General features: G+C 42.1%; 1 protein-coding gene across 6 annotated transcripts in view; it reads left to right on the top strand.

Moving 5' to 3' along the window:
• NPNT (nephronectin) overlaps nucleotides 1–17,968 on the top strand; it is a 68,577-nt gene extending 50,609 nt beyond the window's left edge. For 4 of the 6 annotated variants that reach the window (XM_035111823.3, XM_035111821.3, XM_035111820.3 and 1 more), the window contains 6 exons: nucleotides 945–1,067; nucleotides 4,731–5,195; nucleotides 11,117–11,212; nucleotides 12,058–12,156; nucleotides 14,395–14,651; nucleotides 16,744–17,968. In XM_035111823.3, the coding sequence (XP_034967714.3) occupies nucleotides 945–1,067; nucleotides 4,731–5,195; nucleotides 11,117–11,212; nucleotides 12,058–12,156; nucleotides 14,395–14,651; nucleotides 16,744–16,839 (1,136 nt within the window). In that variant the 3' untranslated portion in view covers nucleotides 16,840–17,968. Of the gene's footprint in view, nucleotides 1–944; nucleotides 1,068–2,393; nucleotides 2,511–4,730; nucleotides 5,196–11,116; nucleotides 11,213–12,057; nucleotides 12,157–14,394; nucleotides 14,652–16,743 lie in introns of all 6 variants that reach the window. The other 2 variants (XM_088660484.1, XM_088660483.1) reach the window with 1 other exon arrangement.
• Nucleotides 17,969–20,287: the final 2,319 nt, after the last annotated feature.

Genomic DNA, 20,287 nt, shown 5'->3' with positions numbered 1-20,287 from the left:
TAAAAAAAACCATATATTTATTTTCTTTCCCGCTTGTAAGTTATAATTAGAATGGCCTAAAATGTCTCAGCCATTTCTTCTCAGTTGCCTGCCTACAGAATTTCCAATGCCTCTTTAAAAACCATTTACTAAAAATATGCAAGCATTTGCTGTGGCCAGAAGGGTTACTTCCAAAGACTATTTTCAACATCAAGTGTTGGGGCTGGGCCTCAGAATACCGATAAAGTCAATCGCTTGTCAACTTGTGCTTTTTATTTTCACGATTGGTGTTTCAGTATGTTAAAATATAAATACAATTCTTTCAGGGATGGGAAATGTGTGGCCAATGCCAGTTTTACGGATAAGCTAAACAAACTATAGCTTAGGGCCCCACTCTCTTGGGGGCCCCCCAAAATTTAAAGAAATAAAACTGGATGTACATTTTCAAAATATAAGATAAAAAAACAAATAAAATAAAAACTAAATACAGCAACAGTGTTTTGTGTCGTGTAGGCTCCTATGATGTAAGTAATAGGCCCTGCCTGCTAGCCTGCTCCCTAAAATATCACTGGTTTTCTCATTTCTATATAAAGGGTGCCCACAAATCACCATATAGCATATATTCAGCAGGGGGGGAAACAGCGACAATTTGCTGTTGACAAAGGACAGCTGGATATAAAGGGCCCCATTACCTCCAGTAGCTTAGGGCCTCATCAAACCTAAATCCTGGCTGTGGCCCTCCTGATGTTGGTAGACTTCAACTCACATCTGTCCCAGTCAGCACGCCCAATGGTCAGGGATAATAGAAGATCATCAATAACTGGAGGGCCACAGATTACCTATTCCTGATTTGCTTCACTATTTCAGCAAGCAAGGGAATGATAATTGATGACTCCATGTTCAGTTTTAAAATGTGCCTTATGATTGCTATCACACGAGTTTTCATGCAATGCTTTTCGTTTCAGACATAGATGAATGCACACTTGGCCAATATCAGTGCGGGAGTTTTTCACAGTGTTACAATACACAGGGATCTTACAAATGCAAATGCAAAGAAGGATACAGAGGTGACGGAATGAACTGCATAAGTACGTAATGATCATTTTCTTCTTGAATTCCAAATCCCGAAACGTCGCCAGGCATCCTCGTGCCATCACACTCATCTAATTCTGAAGGAATGGATAGTGTATTTAAAGTTTTATGAGCCTTGATATGCCAGTGTAAAAATAAATTTCCTCGCACTTTTCGTTTTTAGAATGAAAAGCCAGTGGTCCTAGTTTGTAGTTACATCTCTGTACATTGCTCTAATTGTTTTAATGTTTTGCAGTCTGCAGTTTTTCTTAGGAATATGGTCTGCTTCCCTAAGCCTTTTCCTGTTGACTGTTATTAATGCTTTTCCTGTCATGGTGTGCATTGCAAATATATATATATGTAATTCTCAGTAGTTAACTTTAGCAGATCACATGGGTCTCTATGATTTCATTATAGAGTTCAAGTATTGAGCAATGTGGTCTTCCTTAAGAAGTCTCCCCAGCCATGTACACACTAGTCCCTCTTTCAGCTGAAAGCTATTTTCTTACTTTGCACTATCTGTTGCTTTTAGCAGCTCAGGGCCTCAGTGCCCATCTCAGGAAGCCTCCCTTGAAGCATCTCCTCTAATTATAGCTTGATTTTAAATGAACATTTGGAAATCGTTGGCTTAACCTGGCCAATGTGGCAAGTTAAAGTGGCAGAGAGTGCAGGAAGCTCCAAATTCAATGCTTTGTACTTAGGATTTCAGGTAGCCCTCTGAAACCTTGGAGAGGTAAAGCCACCTGAAAAGAAGTTTGGCTAGGTGAACCAATGGTTTGATTCAATATAAGGAAGCATAGTATGTTCACTGTTTTCACTGGAAATAGTTACATGTCAAGAAACACAGGAGAAAGGAAGAAAACCTTTAAAGATGACTTTATAGACCCCTGCATTTGTACATTCTGTTCCCAAATGACTCCTTCCTGTTGTCTTAAGCATGTTGAAATCTTGTAGGGACTTTGCATGGTACAGTCACCTCTGAGTTTGTCAAGTTAGAGAGTTTATAAAGTTATAGAAGCAATAGTGTTTCCTGCCTGCTTTTGACAGCATGTGACTAGCTTTTAAGAGAGATCTGAGAATCTGTGCAAGAGAAGCTGCTTCTGGCTTCTTTTGCTTTGCTTGTTGGGATGGATTTCCCGCATGCGAATGAGAAATGTGCTTGCTTGTCATTGTGAAGAAACAAGATTGGTAGTGTGGTTATTGTTGGACTGCACAGAAACCTGATTTGGTCGGGCAACCTGCATGAAAGACTTTGATGGATCCAAATAGGTGATTTTCAAAGATGTCTTTTCTTTCGAGAACACGACTGATAGCCTTGCTGATAGTGCTAAATCTTTCACCAGCTTTCAATATTATTGAAAATGAGACGGGTTTTGGCTCAGCTGAGGCGCGTGGCAGAGGTGAACAGGATCCTTTTAATGTGCTTCTCTCTGAGATGGCATATCAGAGGGAAATGTGGGGTAAGGGATGGTCTCTGTCTGTCTTTGTACCGTTCCTAATGCAGTGAGGCTTCAACGCTTAGACGTTTGGATGACAGATAACCAATGTAACGGTTGCAGCAAATGATAAATCCTCTTCCTTAACAATAATTCCTTTGCTGGTTTATTCAGTTTTGTGGGGAAGTAAGGATGTGGTTATAGCTCTTAAAACACCAAGTGTTTTCAGTCATCTGAAAAGATTGTTATTTGTTATTTATTCTATGTCAAGGCTAGATGCCTATTTGTATTTACCTTATAGATGAAGCCTGTAAACGACAACAAAAGCGCACGTTATACTTGCTAGGAAGAAGCTGCTAAAAATGTCCTCCCTTCAACCCCGATTACATCACCCAGAGATGACCCTTTGAAATTAATGAACATGGGTTGACTCTGAGTGGAACTTTGTTTGACATAACACAAAGTCTGGACTTACCTGCTGTGTAAATTCTCACATTGCATTGTGAATCTCCAGAGCCTTGCTTCACATTTCTAGTGGCTAATGCCAAGGACGCAGGAGACACAGGTTGTACCGTGATGGCCCGAATATAAGTTGCACTTTACAATAGGAGGGTGGGAAAGGGAAAAAAACCAAACTCCAAATATAGGCTGCATTGTCAGCGGCCTTTCCCCTTCCTCGCTCTCTCCCTTCCTGGCCTTGGGGGAGAGGACGGGGGACTATGCGCAGGGTGGGTGCTGCTTTGCTGTGCTCCTGCCGCTGTTTGCCCTACACTCCTGGCTTACAGTAGTAAGGTCGTGAATTTGGGGGGGAAAGTGAGGCTTATATTCAGGCCAGTACGGTAATAGAAGTGTTCCACTATGTTTTGGCGTACATCCTAAGAGTAGGGTCAGAGACAGCTTGAGTCCTTGCACCAATGCTGCTACAGCCTACTGATGTTGCTTAGCAAGCACCACCATGCAGCCTAGCTCTGTCAATGCAGGACTATCCTGGTGGGATGGGGCTATATCACAACATGGGTAATTTAGGCCTACAGAAACCGCAGAGGTGCCAGTCTCTTCCCCTGGGGAACTCTTTCAAAGTATAGAATCACATTTCAGCATCAGGGACTCAATTCACGCCTTATGGCACTGCAGCTTAAGCCAATTCATATATGTAGAATTAACCCCACCCCGAATAAATACCTTAACATTTAAGCCAGATAGGCTTGTACTTATAGTTCTTCTTCAAAACTTACAGTTTTCCTTCACTTCAGAGGTATTCATATATGCTTTTCATGTGCTCAGTTTGTGGGTTCTTGGGTGTGATGGTTCTGTCAGACTTGATTCGGTGTTTTCAAGCACATCCCTGAAAAGGCCAGGTCCCATACTGTGGTCTGTGGATGACTAGCGGTCCACAAACTTCATTCAGGTAATACCATGAAAAAACAGCATCTAGCACAGCACGTTACAATTGCTGCAACAGGATCCACCAAGATCCTCAGCAATTTTCAAGTGGTCCGTGGGAATAAAGTCTAGGGACCATTGATCAGCTTGAACCTTGCACACCATTCTCATTATTATGAAAGGGTGTGTATGAGCAATATTATCAATCACATTTCAAAAGCAAAAGAGAGGAGGAGAGGAACTGGTATTAACAAAAGCTGTGAGTAATGTGATGCTTTTCATATAATCATAGCTGCCAAGTCTCCCGCTGAAAAATGCGGGATCAGCAGAGGCGCGGCACCGGATGTCGCTTCCATGCATGTCCGTACATGCGTGGAAGCGACTTTCGGTGCCGCACTACCCATGTCTGGGCACCGGAAATCGGGCGCCGGCGATGCCGGATGTAGCTTCTATGCATGTCCAGACATGCGTAGAAGCAACTTCCGGTGCTGCTCTACCCGATTTTCGGTGGCCAGGCATGGGCAGAGTGGCACCGGAAGTCGCTTCTACGCATGTCTGGATATGCACAGAAGCGACTTCCGGTGCCGCGCTACCCATGTCTGGGCACCGGAAACCGGGCAGCGGCAGGACCCAAAATGGAACCTCCTTGGCAGGTAAGAAATCCGGAGGATTTATGGGATTTTTCCCAATCTGGGCTGCCAGCGGGAAATGGTTTAAAATATGGGGGTTTCCCACGAAAAATTGGAGACTTGGCAGCTATGCATATAATCATGAAGCAAACATAAGTTCTGAATATTTCAATTGTGTCCTTGGTATGCTTTGCATCGAGAGATAACATCATCCATGTTTCCCCCCCTCTAGCTATTCCAAAAGTTATGATTGATCCATCTGGCCCACATACCGTATTTAAGGGAAATACAACCTTTCCTAAAGGCAGCGGTGGCATGACAAATAGGATACCTGAAACTGGTGGTGAGAGGCATCCCATCAAACCACCTAATGCACCAGCTACAGCAAGGCCTCCTTTTAGGACAACAATGAGACCCAGCCCAAAGCCAACCACGCGGCCGACACACAAACCAATTACCAGGTTTGTACCCAAGCCTGCAACCACAAGGCCAGCTCTGAAGCCAGTGACAAGACTCCCACCAGTCACAAGGCCCCCAACACCGCCCCCAACTCCGCCCAAGCCTGTAACGACAAAAACACCACGACTTACAACTAAAGAGCCGTTGCACTTTCCTAGTGAAACTACAGCTCCGCAGGGATTCACCGTTGACAACAGGATACCAATCGATCCTCAGAAACCACGAGGAGATGTCTTTAGTAAGTATCACCGAATCTTTTTCTATCAACGAACCTTGCCATTCTGTACATGAAAAACATTAGAAGTCTCATGCAACACGTAAAACAGTAAATAGCTTTAACTGTAGTTTTGGTCACTCAAGGCCTGGGGGTCTCGTGCCATAGCTAAAACTGGTAAATCCACTGTGACTTTGGTTAAATGCTTTTTTTTAAAAAAAATGAAAGCATTCAACCAAAAATCTGGAAGGCAACGAATCAAGCAGGTTGCTCTGTTATGGAAAGTTTCTTCCACTTTACGACTGAATGAAATGAGGGATACGAAGGAGATAAAGCGGTGACTTTACTGGCCCCATTTCTATTTTTGAGTGCAAGCTTTTAAGTGGCACAATGCTCTTATCCATGAATCCACAGAGTCATCCCCTAGGTATTTATTGCTAAGCAACTGCAAAAATCAAATTAAAAATAACTTTTGATTCCTGCTTTATGGAATGTGCCCACCAAAAACGAGACACATTTAAAGCTCGTGGTGCTGTAAGGATGCTCCTCGTTTGAGGAAGTATCTTTCGGAGAGCTGTATTGATATTGCATTACTTTTATGCCAAGTTGACTTCATGCCGCAGATGACACTTGCTGGCTCGCTCATTTCAGCATGCCTGCCAAGAAATACCCAGCACTCTGTTTCATCTTTAGCACCAGGACTGAGGTTAATTATAGAGCTTGGGGTTGGTATTTGGACAAGTCTTGCTCTTCAGCCTCATAAACAGGAGCATCGCTGAGCAAAATAGTATGTGAGTTTTGTTATCTCACGGCAGATGGGCAAGTGCATTCCTTAATGGCTTTGGGAGTGATTTTGGCTTGGTTTCAGCAACTCCCAGCAGCACAGTTTGAGGCATGTTAAGCTCTTCCCCTTGTGGAAACGACTATCTGGTTTGATATCTATTCCTTTTAAATACATGTTGCAGATACGAGGGCTTGATAAATTAGGACAGAAGAAAGAAAACACAACAAAAGGTTTAAGGGAAATGAAGTCACAATCTGGGAACGTACAATTCTTGTTGAAATAAAAAGGAACCATACTGCGATTCCCAAACTTAAAACCATGGAGAGACCTGATCTGGATAGAGACATTGGATTCTTATCTCATTATATGTGATAAAGCTATATTTAACCATTCCACCACTTGCTTTTTCCTGTAAGACCAATTGCAGTCGTCGACAGGTTTGCCATAGCTATCAGGCAATCACCCATTCCCACTACCCCTCCCCACCCTCTCACTATATATAAGGGTTTGGTGACTTCTGTTTCAGTGTATCTGAAGAAGTGTGCATGCACACGAAAGCTCATACCAATGACAAACTTAGTTGGTCTCTTAGGTGCTACTGGAAGGAATTTTTTTAAATTTTGTTTTGACATTCTGAGTTACAGATATACGCATGTCAAGGCAACATTAACCAAATGCTATCCTTTAGTTGATATACATGGAAGCAAAGGCACAGCTGTGTGTTCTACACACGAGATTCCTTTCATGCTCTGGATGCTAACAATTGGTTAAGCATTCCTATGGTGGTTGCCCTAAGGAAGAAGAAGAAGGCCTTATTCTTTCCAGAGAGCCCAGGGCCAGTTTATGTTGCCTTTTATTAACTTAACTCAAGGGCAGTTTTTGAAAAATAGCGTGAACAATGAAATAAAGCTTTAAATTTAAGTATTAGGTGAATATTGCCTGGCAAGGCTCACTCTTTCTCTCTCTCTCCCCACGCTCTAACCAACTGAGCCAACCGACTTCCAAGTAGCATTAAAGGAGAAAGTTAAACTTTCCAGAACCGTTGCCCCCCTCCAGCTACTTTTTGTTCAAGAAGGATTGCGCCCAGATCCTGAACAAACTACTTAAATAAAACTGCTAACTCTTTGTGTAATTTGGTCCAAAATATTTCAGAGCAGTGATTTCCCCCCTAGCAAATATTTTTTATTCAGCTCACTCCCTGATTTCTTTTCTGACAAGGTTATCACCCAAAGTGGCTTGAAATTAAAAGACACACTGTATAAAGACGCATCAATTGCCAAGGATCTTCCTGTCCCTGACTGTCGATGACAGTCCAGGATAAAAGCATGTTGGCTAATAGCAAAAAAGCCAACCCACAGAAACTGTCCTGAGCAGAAGGGCAATGAAAGGCATCTACTTTTTTCTGCAGGTATTTTTGAGCTGCTTAATTGGGCAACTCTTTTTATTTTTATTTTAAAAAAGTTTTTGTCTTTTTTGCTATTTTAATTGGTGATGACTAACGGCGGGTTTTATGATTTTCTTTTTTGTTTAATGTTCATACTATAATTGTGTTTTGCTACGAACTGCCTTGAGGACCCTGTTAGCAGCGCAAAAATCTTTTTAAAGAAAATCATAACCGTTAAATAATAGGAAGATGCAACATACGCTCAAAACTAGCACCATAATTAACTTTATCCAAAGCTACAATAAACAGCTGCCCTCTCAGTTTAGAAAGAAAATTTGTGCAGGGTATGTTATGGGAATCTTTCCTTCTGTATTCAAAACCCATTTGCCTAGACAATTTGTTACTCAATACTCTGTGTTAGTTAAAATAGCTCCTTTGGTGATAATCTCTGTAAGAAGGATTTTAGATTCTGTCCTCTTTACATCTTCAGTTTCATACCTTCAGTCTGGACCAGTTTGGGGAGTTTTATTTGAGATGTGTCCTTGGCCAACTATTATTATGATTATTATTTAAAAAATCCTTCCAGTAGCACTTTAGAGACCAACTAAGTTTGTCATTGGTATGAGCTTTCGTGTGCATGCACACTTCTTCAGATACACTGAAACAGAAGTCACCAGACCCTTATGTATAGTCACAGTCGTCAACAGGTTTACCACTCCTGTCAGCCAATCACCCTTTCCCACCACCCTTCTGAGAAGTACCCCTCCCCACCCTCTGACTATACATAAGGGTCTGGTGTATCTGAAGAAGTGTGCATGCACACGAAAGCTCATACCTATGACAAACTTAGTTGGTCTCTAAGGCGCTAGTGGAAGGATTTTTTTATTTTGTTTTGACTGCGTCAGACCAACACGGCTACCTACCTGTATAATAATAATAATAATAATAATAATAATAATAATAATAATAAATAAATATATTATTATTATTATTATTTCTGAAGATCCCAGGGTGGTTTACAGTATAAAAATACAAAATGAAAATACAAAATAATATCTTAACAACAACAGCAACCAATAACACCCACCTCCCACAAACACATTTAAAAGGCTATGGTTTGTTTAATCAGCCAAATGCCTGGCTACAGAGGAATGTTTTTGCCTGGTGCCTAAAGATATGTAGTGAAGGTGGCAGGCAAGCCTCCCTGGGGAGAGCATTCCACAGACAGGGAGCCACTGCAGAAAAGGCCTGTTCTCATTGGACCTCTTGTGGAGGGGGCACATGAAGAAGGGCCTCAGATGATGATTTCAGGAACCAGATCAATTCGTATGGGGAGAGGCAGTCCTTGAGGTACTGCGGTCCCGAGCCATTTAAGGCTTTAGGGGTCAAAATCAGCACTTTGAATGCTAAATTCAATGAGCATTCCATGCCCAGTAAGCCCACTCACTAAGCTCTTGTGTTGTCTTAAAGATTTTCAGTATTGCCATTCTCCCGAGGCCTGCTGATATCTCCTCCTTGTGTGCAGATGGCAGTTTTGAGTACACAAGGATCAGCAGTCGAGAATGAGTTTTCTATTAGCCCATAGGGTGGTTGTGTTTCCTTTTCTGCATCCTCTCTCTCAAGAAAGTACTAATTTAACAATATCTTTAATACCATGGCTGATATTTAGTGCTCAGGTTTTCTCACAGCATTGAGTAAGCTTCTTTTTGCCCCGTTGAATCAACTTGAAACCAAGACCCTTCATCATGGCTTACCACAATACAACTCTTTCCCAACCAAATTCAGCCACTGGCAAATAGATAAAAGCGTTCAAGATTAAAAGGCAGAGTGAAAAATTGGTTTTAATTAGCCATTTAAAATATTCTGTTCCCACTCCCTCCCCTTGGCACTCCTGTTTTCTAGAGATCTTTATTTACTTTTTGTTAATTTTTTTGGAATTAATATGCTGCCCTAGCAAGCCAAGCATTTCCACCACAACTCCACCCTTCTGCCAAAGAATGCAGAAAACATCAAAATTACATTTAATGAACATAATACGTTGAAATAAATGGGAAATTTAAACAGTTTCTGATTAGGATTTTTGTCATCTACTTTTAATTTATATGAATTGTGCATATATTGGGAGATCTGTCACAGGATTCCCCATCCATCCTTATTTGTTGCAAAGTTAGAGTTGTGTGTTCAAACAAATTAGTTCTGCCTTCAGTTTTAACAAAAATGTGTTTAAGGGGGGAAAGAGCTAAAAAAAAATGAAGAGCAATGAAAGCTTTTATTAAATGAAGGCTAACTTGTATAAATACAATGGTTGTATTGTTTATTTGTCAACCGTATTTTGAAAGCCAAACATGCTGTGCAGAGATAATAAGGGGATAAAATGGCCACTAGGCATTCAGATGTCATATAGAATAGTTTAAAAAAATTAAAACAATATGGCTAGATATCTATGATTATACAGTGGTATCTCTGGTTATGAACTTAATTCGTTCCGGGGGTCTGTTCTTAACTTGAAACTGTTCTTAACCTGAGGTACCACTTTAGCTAATGGGGCCTCCCGCAGCTGCCATGCCGCTGCCACCACACAATTTCCATTCTCATCCTGAGGTAAAGTTCTTAACCTGAGGTACTACTTCTGGATTAGCGGAGTCTGTAACCTGAAGTGTTTGTAACCTGAGGTATTTGTAACCCGAGATACCACTGTACAGCGGTCACAGTAAATCTTCTGGTACATAACTCATTTCTTTGAAGATGTGCAAGAAATAACTTTATTGGTTCTTTCCCCTGTTATATCCACTCAAGATACAGGACAACAAGGCTCATGTGCGGAGTATATTGTATGAAAGCCATATCTCAAGTAGTATCCTTTGCAACATTCCTTCAGTTAGAATTCACATACTGTACACAAAAAGGCATTTGACCGCATTTCTTCTCCATAGTAAAAGGTTTTAACCAGTTAAGGTTGCATCCAGTGGGGCAATAAAACTGCTAGCACATTTGCAAAGATAAGCAAGGTCTGGGATGGTTTCAAAGTGGCTGAGGGACCGCATGTTGAGATTCCTGCATTGCAGGGGGTTGGACTAGATGATCCTTGGGATCCCTTCAAAATCTACAACTCGTGAGATTCTACTTTGAAATGATGGATATTTTAAAGCACATTATGTTTGCTCTGATTGAGACAATACTGATCTGTCAAGTGGTGTGACTCGGTACAGGGCAGCTTCCTATGATCCTTGCGATTAGATCCTGCACACAACCAGTTGGACACAAGCCAGCAGAATGCAGGCATTTCAAATGATTTCTGCACACCTGGTAATCATGTGTACCTACTGGATTTGAAAGTGGGTCTTGTCTGCAAAAGGCTCATGACAAAATTGATTACTTTTTCTAAGATCCTACTGCTCTAAAAAGTTTGCATTGCAGTGGCAGCATCTCTGTGTTTCGAAATGGCGCCATAATAACAATTGCTATGTCAGGGATAGGAGAGGAGGAGAAGGAGACAGTAAAAGTTTTCTATGGGGCACAGTCTGCTAAGTTCAAAACATTGTTGAGCTTTTTCAACTTACCTTTGACAGAAACCAGATAAATGTTACTGTATAAGTTGTTGAGTGGGGGCTATAAATCCACGTATGAAACGCGATTAAATAGATTGAATTTTCCGGGAGGACAAAGCATTCCCTCCTTATTTATTTAATGTTAAAGTTGGAATTACTCAGTGGCCTACTTCCTTATCTACTGCATTCATTCCTTCTAAATAGCTTCCTTTTTTCCCCCTTCCCCCAGTTCCACGCCAGCCTGGAGTGAGCAATAATCTCTTTGAAACATTTGAAATTGAAAGAGGGATTAGTGCCGATGACGAAGAAGCCAACGATGATCCAGGTGGCCACCACAATTCTCACATCTTCTTTTAATTGTGTTTCTTGTTGGCTTATGGTGTGGGCGTGCAACATTTTTACTCCTTTCATTTGCAATGTGATCCTTGAGTCAACTGGCCTACAATCTTGCGCTGAGACACATCACCCTACAGATCCGTTGACTTGAAGCTCTGAGCCCTGATCGTGACCTGCCTCCTCATCTGGTGCCCCTGCAGTCCCCAGCTCTTGCGTCCAGATCACTGCCAGATACAGGGGTCATCATGACACTTTTGGGGTGCCACCTATGAAAATGGACTAAGGAGCCCCTTAAGGTCTAAGGGTTTGAAGATACCTCTTTGCTGAATCTAAGCAGGGCTGGTCGGTGCCTGGGCCACCTGGGAACCATGTGCATATCACCTTGGATTCCATGGAGGGGGGGGGGATGAAATAAAATAGATAAAAGATTTTACCAGCATTCTCCAACTGCTTGTAGTATAGAATGAATCTACTGTAGTTGGCTGCAGTTGATGCTACTAAGTGTGTGCTGTATTTTCCCCGCAGCAAACACAACTGTTGGGAAACACATAGTTAGTATTTGTGCTTGCCATAAAAATATGGGTCACATTTACTAGCATTAAAGGTGCACTAGGAACAGGTTTTTTTTTTTACAAAAAACAAAAACCACACACACAGTGCAGCCTTAATAAAATCCACAGGCCCAACTTTCTCTTTGCAGATCTGATTTGATCACTTTCCCCCCATGAACATTGGCTATAAATTCTAACCAACCGGCTTTAGGCTAAAAACGTCACCAGCTCCAACAATCAAGACCTTGTGCTCTTTTTTTGACCTTTGACCTTTGATCTGCAGGTGTTCTGGTTCACAGCTGTAACTTTGATGGTGGTCTGTGTGGGTGGATGAAGGAGAAAGACGATGATTTGCACTGGGAGCCTGTGAAAGATGCCTCAGGTATTGCTTGATTTCCTTGGATTTATTTCAAGCCAATTGTATCACCAAAGGTTGAGGGGCAAGAAACAAGCGATCTGAACAGTCACCCAGTTGTGTCGTTAGGTAATTCTCTATTCCAGACTTAAAGATTTTGTGGAGGGGAGGTAATGTGTAGGGCTGATTCCAGGGTTTTTTGGGGTGTGTGTGTGTGGATTCTTTAGTAGGAATTGACAGGTGTCAATTTCTTTTTCTCTCAGTTTCTCATTTTTTCCTAGTCTTAAGTTTAAAGCTAAAGGTAAAGGGACCCCAGACCATTAGGTCCAGTCGTGACCGACTCTGGGGTTGCGCGCTCATCTCGCATTATTGGCCGAGGGAGCCGGCGTATAGCTTCCAGGTCATGTGGCCAGCATGACAAAGCCGCTTCTGGCAAACCAGAGCAGCACACGGAAACGCCGTTTACCTTCCCGCTGTAGCGGTTCCTATTTATCTACTTGCATTTTGATGTGCTTTCAAACTGCTAGGTTGGCAGGAGCTGGGACCAAGCAACGGGAGCTCACCCCGTCACAGGGATTCGAACCGCCAACCTTCTGATCAGCAAGCTCTAGGCTCAGTGGTTTACCCAAGTTTACTTTACCACATTTCATGGAATTTCCTTATGACAATTCACCACAATTTTAGTGTGCATTTCTCCTAAGATACTCAGGATATTTAAGCCCAGAAATGTGGGTCTCTTATCTATTTGTTGCTACAAGCAGCTAGACATTCACAATAACTGGTGTCTCTAGCCAGTTCAATAATGCTTAAAAGAGTATCATGTTTCAAAATAGGGTGTTCTTTGAGATATGCATCTGAACCGAAACTCTGCATGTGTATGTATGAGACTTGCTTACATGCATGAATCTATCTTGCTGGATCAGGGCAATTGTTTTGTAGGTTTGATTGTTTTTTCTATTACCACTTTCATATAAACACTTCGTATCCTGTTATGAACTCCACCCCCCCAACTTTTGAAACACTTAATAAAATGAGATCAAAATAAAGAAATCCACGTTAATGTTTATGTGGCACGAAGACTCATTCAGCAGAGTTTTGACTTCTTACATGAAAGGCCCCTGAAATAAATGATTGATACTACATGCTTTTATATTTTGGCTCTTCTGAATGGTGCCAGTCTTCTGGTTTTCATTTAGCAGCTGATGACTTTTGAACAGATAATATCCCAGAGAGGAAGAGGTGCATGAATGACTTCAAATGAATCCCACATGCTTGGCAGCAAGGGGATGGACACTAGGGAGTACTGGAGTCTTATTCCATGTTTACTGGGTTTGTGGCAATTTTTACAAATATGGACATGTTTTTTAAAAAAATAATAATAATAATGGATGGGACTCTAAGGCTGTAATCATATGCACATTTACTAAGTGAATCTCCCAGGATGAGTTTCAGACAGTAAGTTCAGGCCATACATCCAAGCAACTGATGTATGAACAAAGTCTTAGGTTATTAACACTGTTCTGTTGCTGCTGCTCTTTATTTGCACCGCAAGAGAACAAAAGACTTCTAGAAAGCCGGCATAAGTTCTGTTGACATGTGTCACACTAGGGTAAAGGTAAAGGGACCCCTGACCATTAGGTCCAGTTTCAGACGACTCTGGGGTTGCGGCGCTCATCTCGCTTTACTGGCCTAGGGAGCCGGCGTACAGCTTCCAGGTCATGTGGCCAGCATGACTAAGCCACTTCTGGTGAACCAGAGCAGTGCACGGAAACGCCATTTACCTTCCCACTTCCTATTTATCTACTTGCACTTTGATGTGCTTTCGAACTGCTAGGTTGGCAGGAGCAGGGACCTAGCAACGGGAGCTCACCCCGTCGCGGGGATTCGAACCGCCAACCTTCTGATTGGCAAGCCCTAGGCTCTGTGGTTTAACCCACAGCGCCACCTGCGTCCCTCACACTAGGGTAAGTTACTCCAATTCCAAACTCCATTCAGAAGGAATTGGACTTACACTACCTTTTTTGCTGGTTACATTATGCTGGCATTATCAGAGTACAACCTTCCTGCCAGGCTAAAACACTCAGAGTGCAAAGCATTTCCAGCGAGGGGTTGTGACCTTTTCAGAGCACCAGCTAGAGATGCCTAGGTGTCCACATTTGGCCCCAAAGCCTGAGGTGTCCAACTTGTCCTTTAGTTTAAGCTTGATGACTATGAGCATTTTGAGTCAAACATTTTCTTTCTTTCTTTCTCTCTCTCTTATTATAGGACGACAGTATTTATCTGTCTCTGAACCCAAAGGAAAATCGGGGCTAGTTGCACGCTTGGTCCTTCCTCTTGGCCATTTAGGTCACTTTGGGGATCTGTGTCTGTCCTTCAGGCATAAAGTGTCTGGGATCCATTCTGGTTTACTTCAAGTCTTTGTGAGAAAGGCAGGGGCTCACGGACCAGCGGTTTGGGGAAGGAATGGCGGTCATGGCTGGAGGCAAACACAAATAAGTCTGCAAGGATCTGGCATCAAGAGTGTGAGTATCCTTCTCAGGTGCACGACAAAGGGAGTTCCTGGGGGGTGACATTCTTCTTTACTAAACTCCACGTGGGTTAAACTATTATGCTGTAAAATGTGGCTACTGGGTTTGAATCCCTGAGATTCCTGGGTATGGTTAATAATAATAATATAAAAAGTTAAAAATTAAGCTTTCCTTCATAGACATAGAATAATTGGCATTCCCAGTTTGGTCACAGGAAACTGTGGCTTAACAAACCACAATGTCTCCTCCATAGCCAGGAATGCAAGAGGGGAAGAAAGGCAGAGGACGGAGAACTCAACCATATCACACATTCATGCTGCAATAAAAAGTGGTTTGTTGGTGTGCCTGTGCTTATAAATAATTTGGGGTTCTCTTTTAGTTTTGGGGTGTTTCAGATCCTTTCGTTACTTTCATCCTTGTGATCATGCCGAGCTAAAATAATATTAGATTATAACAACAGCACATGGCTGCCTGTGGCCCATGTGTTCTCCAGTCTCTCCTAATTACCATAGATGACAGCATTCCTGTTGTACTTCAAAAGCAGTCATCAGCTTCCTTGCAGTTGGGAGAAATCCATGTTGGCAGGAAGTAGAGATCTCCCTGAAATAGAATGTCTCCCTTCGCTGTTGCCATTAAACAAGAGGCATTGTCATATTTAAGATCAAACTCAGGTTGCATGAGCTATGAAGATGGTGGCAGTTCTCATGGTTTCTGTAAGAGCAGGGATTGTATCAGTGTCTTTAGAGTGTTTAAGCCAGATGCATTGAGAAGACAGATGATCAGAAGTCATGGTTAGATTTTACCCTTATTATTTTTTTGATTGATTTATATACCACCTTCAGTTACACCAGCAGGGTGGTTCGTGACATGATAAAACAAATCAAGTTTGTGTGTGTATAGATCAAGCATCCCCAAACTTCGACCCTCCAATGTTTTGGACTACAATTCCCATCATCCCTGACCACTGGTCCTCTTAGCTAGGGATCATGGGAGTTGTAGGCTAAAACATCTGGAGGGCCGCAGTTTGGGGGCGCCTGGTATAGATGCATGCACACACAAACTGCAACATCCACAAAGCAGCAAAACTGGCCTTAAAATAATCCTTGGTGAATTGGTGAAATGCAAACACTGTTGACACTGTTGATCAGGCCATAGGTAATCTAATCCAACATTTTCTTCTTTGAGTAGCTAACCTGATGCCCAGGGTTGGCATACAAGCTGGTTGTTGAGCTTCTTCTTCTTCTTCTTCTTCTGAGGGGAGGCAAAATTGTTGACTTTTTTGTTGAGCTTTCTATGCAAAATCTCCCAAAAAATAAAAATAAGTTTTGGAGCTATTTTTATGGAATTTTGCCAAATAACCCAACACTTCCAACATGACTGGATTTTCCATGGGTTTTTAACCAATTTTGGGGAATTCTGCCCGGATGCTATTTCCAACATGCGATACCCATATATGTCCCAGACATATGGCAGCCCTGCTACAAGTACAACAACATTTTCTGCACTTAGGATTCTGAGCAGCTGGTATTCATAGGCATACTGGCTTTGACATTTGAGGAAAGCCCACTCTAAAAATGTATGACACCACCAAGAAGGCCCTTCTCCATGTGATCATGTGATGTATTTCTGCAGGATGTGGCATGATCGGGGGGGCCTTTTCTGATTATCAAAGTGGTGCTGACCTATCTCTACCGGAGGCAGCTTCTAAGAATATGCTATATAAATCATATTTCTCTTTGCATATTTTTTCTTAGGCTCATCAATATCACATATAAGGTATGACTTGAGTTCATTTTGCTGTGAAAATACAGGTGATGCAATCTAACCTATGTGTTCATGGTAAAACAACCTCTTGTCTTTCACCGATACACACATTTTCCTACACTGGGATGATAGCTGTGCTACAGTTTGGTTCATACAATAAACTTTCTATGTTACAGTTCACAATAGTGGGGGCTATTGGGTTGTTGTTTTTATTTTTTCATTATGCATTTTGTGATTTTGTATCTTGATTTTATTCTGTGAGACTCCCGGGTATAGGGCGGTATATAAATTTAATAAATAAATAAATATTTTTCTCCCCCAGGTTATTTTCAAAGGCGAGAAAGGAAAAGGAAGAACTGGGGAAATTGGATTGGATGATGTGAGCTTGAGGAAAGGCCTGTGTTCTCAAGACCATTAGTGGCAATAGACAAACTTGTAAAGAGAACATACTTCCATTGCCCATGGCTTTCAGCCAAGAGAGGTGGCGGACTGACAATTGGTTCTCCCTTGCCTTTATGAAATCCCAGTGAACCTACATCTAAAAAAAAGAAGAAAAAAAGAACTTTCCATAAAGGACAAAGTAAGCTCAAGCCAATGTGGGGATTTTCATTAACAGTTATCCAGCTCACGTTTGCATATGTGATAAAGGCCTCCTAAATTCTGAATTAAGGCTATGAATATCCTCCATGAAGAAGAACCAACTGTTGCTAGGATTCATCAAAAGGAGACTTCAGTACACACAGCAATTGCATTAATAGACTTGTGGGTGTTTCTCCATTTTGCTGTGGGACTGGTTCAGCTTCATAAATCGAAAATAACTCAGGATAGACCTGAGCTGCTGTTCTACTGCCATCAACTTTTAAAGGAGAGAGAGAGTGTGTGTATGTGTATATATTTATATATGAAATAGCATTTATTCTTTAGTTGTATCTTAATAACAAGAGACAGTTATTATAGAGTAGGCACTGCATCCCTTAATATTCGTAGTGCTGTGTTATGTATAAATGTGTATGGATATTAATGTATTTATATGTGTTGTGTATTTGCGGGATCTGTTTGTAAGATTAAGTGGCAGCTGTGCACATTCAAGTTAGATTAGAACACAGAAACCCACAATGATAGTCATGCAGTAAGTATTTACGACACAGTTTGCCACGTGCGGATAGCTCCACGCTGTCCTTTCGCCTAGCAAAATTGCAGACAATTTTATAGGGTCGCAATGAACTTCACTTATAAGTAAATGTAATGATGAGTTGGGTGCTAGACTCATTGCAACAGTATTGAGTTACTCAAATCAATTGTCTCATGTTGGAAGGAAAGACACTCATAACTGGTAGCAACAGCGTCGAAAGGTGCTCTTGTGAATTTAATAGTCACGTGGCCAGGGGATATTTGGTCAGGTGCTAATGTCATTTCTCAGCAGCTATTAAAAGCCAAAAGAGCTCTCTTTGGGTCAGGAATTGGCCATCTTGAGGAAAAGACTATAGCAGCAGGCAGACTGGTTTCCAGCTATTGACTGGTCTACCATACGTTGCCCAGGGCAGCTTAAAAGGAAAATAAAAATACAATAGTAAACACAACAGAATGATAATAAAACAAACCTCCAATCAAAGAGAGATTCAAGTGGCTTAAGAGAGTTAAAGATTGCAAAGATGAAGAAACCTGGGGAGGGGTTTTTCATATGGCATCACAATAACGATAGCAGCATGAGCAAGCGAGATTTCCCCCAGAGGCCATTCCACAGGCAGGTCACCACCACCAAAAAGTCTCCCTCCCTCCCTGCCTGCCACTCACTTCACTCCAGATCACAGGGGCACTTGGAGAAGAGCTGCAGATCTAAGTCTCGGTGTATGGGCAGATGGATTACGGGTGCAGACAGTCCAACAGGTGCAAGATGCAGAGAACAAGTTTGATGTCCCTGCCTTTAAAGTCTTTACTCTTAAGGGCCTGTATGCCCTTAGTATGCAAGGATTTGTGCATTTAAAGAATGCTTAGGTAGCTCAGTCATTGGTACAGCTAAGTACCATCCTGGCAGCGAACAATGCCACTGACATGAAAGAAGCATACTGTACTGCCATCAGCAGTATACACAGATACCAGGATCTTTTCAATTTACTCCAAGGTTAATCCCAGCCCCCTGGAGTCACCATGCAGCTTTTTGGACATGAGCCATTTATAGAAGTAATAATGTCATTAGATTTGGGCCAGAATAGGCAGTTGATTTTTTAAAAAATCAGTTAAAGTTGCAATTTTAAAGGTGTGCACAAGGGAGTTTTAAACTGCTGCTGTTTAAACAGGCAAGCTGTTTTTAAAGTTTTGAATGCAGCTTGATTGTTCAGCCAGACAACCTGTTGCAGCATTCCTGCTGTGAGCAACACCCCTGTCCCTCACCTGCACACATAACTTGGTAAGGTTTCCGTCTAAGTAAGTTTTGGAATCATTGAATGCACACTGTTCGGTTTTCTCTGGTTGGATTGGTGTGTCAAATGGGGTTTAAACAACCAATATTTTCAGAGTTTTCTTTCCTCAGACCAAATGCCATCCTTTTGTTTTATATTTTTTTTAAAAAAAAGAAGAAGGAACAGCTGTGTTTGAATCTTGTACTATTATAGAGAAACTATCTTGAAATGTAAAATGCAGATGAAGGGTAATGGGCAGAATCTTGCAAATTCATCATGTCAAATATCAGAGAAAAGGCATGGAATGTGACTGTTTTATTGGTGCATTAATGCAATCTATTTAAGCTCCATTGGTTTCAGTGGGATTTACTTGGTCATGATTAATGTTTGCTGAATTTAGCCCAGATTAGACCCAACTGCTTTTTGTTTCTATTTAAGCCAGTAACATGCAAGGTGATACTAAGTGTCTCTTTTGCTGAAAGACAGAGTATATTCCAGTACAGTGGTACCTCAGTTTATGAACACAATTGGTTCCGGAAGTCTGTTCATAAACTGAAGCGTTCATAAACTGAAGCGAACTTTCCCATTGAAAGTAATGGAAAGTGGATTAATCCATTCCAGACGGTCCGCGGAGTAACCGTTCATAAACTGAAGTGAACTTTTCCATTGAAAGTAATGGAAAGTGGATTAATCTGTTCCAGACGGGTCCGCAGAGTACTCAACCTGAAGCGTACTTAACCCGAAGCATGGGTGTAATTGGTTCCGGAAGTCTGTTCATAAACTGAAGCGTTCATAAACTGAAGCGAACTTTTCCATTGAAAGTAATGGAAAGTGGATTAATCTGTTCCAGACGGGTCCGCAGAGTACTCAACCTGAAGCGTACTTAACCCGAAGCATGGGTGTAATTGGTTCCGGAAGTCTGTTCATAAACTGAAGCGTTCATAAACTGAAGCAAACTTTCCCATTAAAAGTAATGGAAAGTGAATTAATCCGTTCCAGATGGGTCCGCGGTGTTCATAAACCGAAAATTCATAAACCGAGGTGTTCATAAACCGAGGTTCCACTGTACAGCCTTTTAGTGGCACATAGCTTGCCATCGGCCCAGCGGCGGAGGAAGCCACTTGGATGCCTGGGGTGGCGCACCCAGGGGCGGGGCAGGAGAGACGCGTGGCTCGGGCGCGCTGCAGACCCTGCAGTGAGTGCCGCCCAGCATTTTGTCACCCCCCCCCTCAGTGGTGACACCTGGGGTGGCCCACACCCACCACCCACCCCTCCCTCTGCATCTGCCACAATCTAGAACCCTGAGACTTTTGACTTTTCTCCCATTGTACAGCATCCTCTCACACTGCACTGCAAGCGGATTTTGAAGCTATCCCAAGTTCCCAAAAATGTTTGGTTTGACAGAGCCGGGGGGGGGGGGGGGCTGCTCAACCAGTAGATAGAGCAAGGCAGTTGCCTTAGGCAGCA

Source organism: Zootoca vivipara, chromosome Z1 (assembly GCF_965207765.1).
Source record: "Zootoca vivipara chromosome Z1, rZooViv2.hap1.1, whole genome shotgun sequence".
Taxonomy (NCBI): Eukaryota; Metazoa; Chordata; class Lepidosauria; order Squamata; family Lacertidae; genus Zootoca; species Zootoca vivipara.
This window is presented reverse-complemented; position numbering and strand designations above follow the sequence as displayed.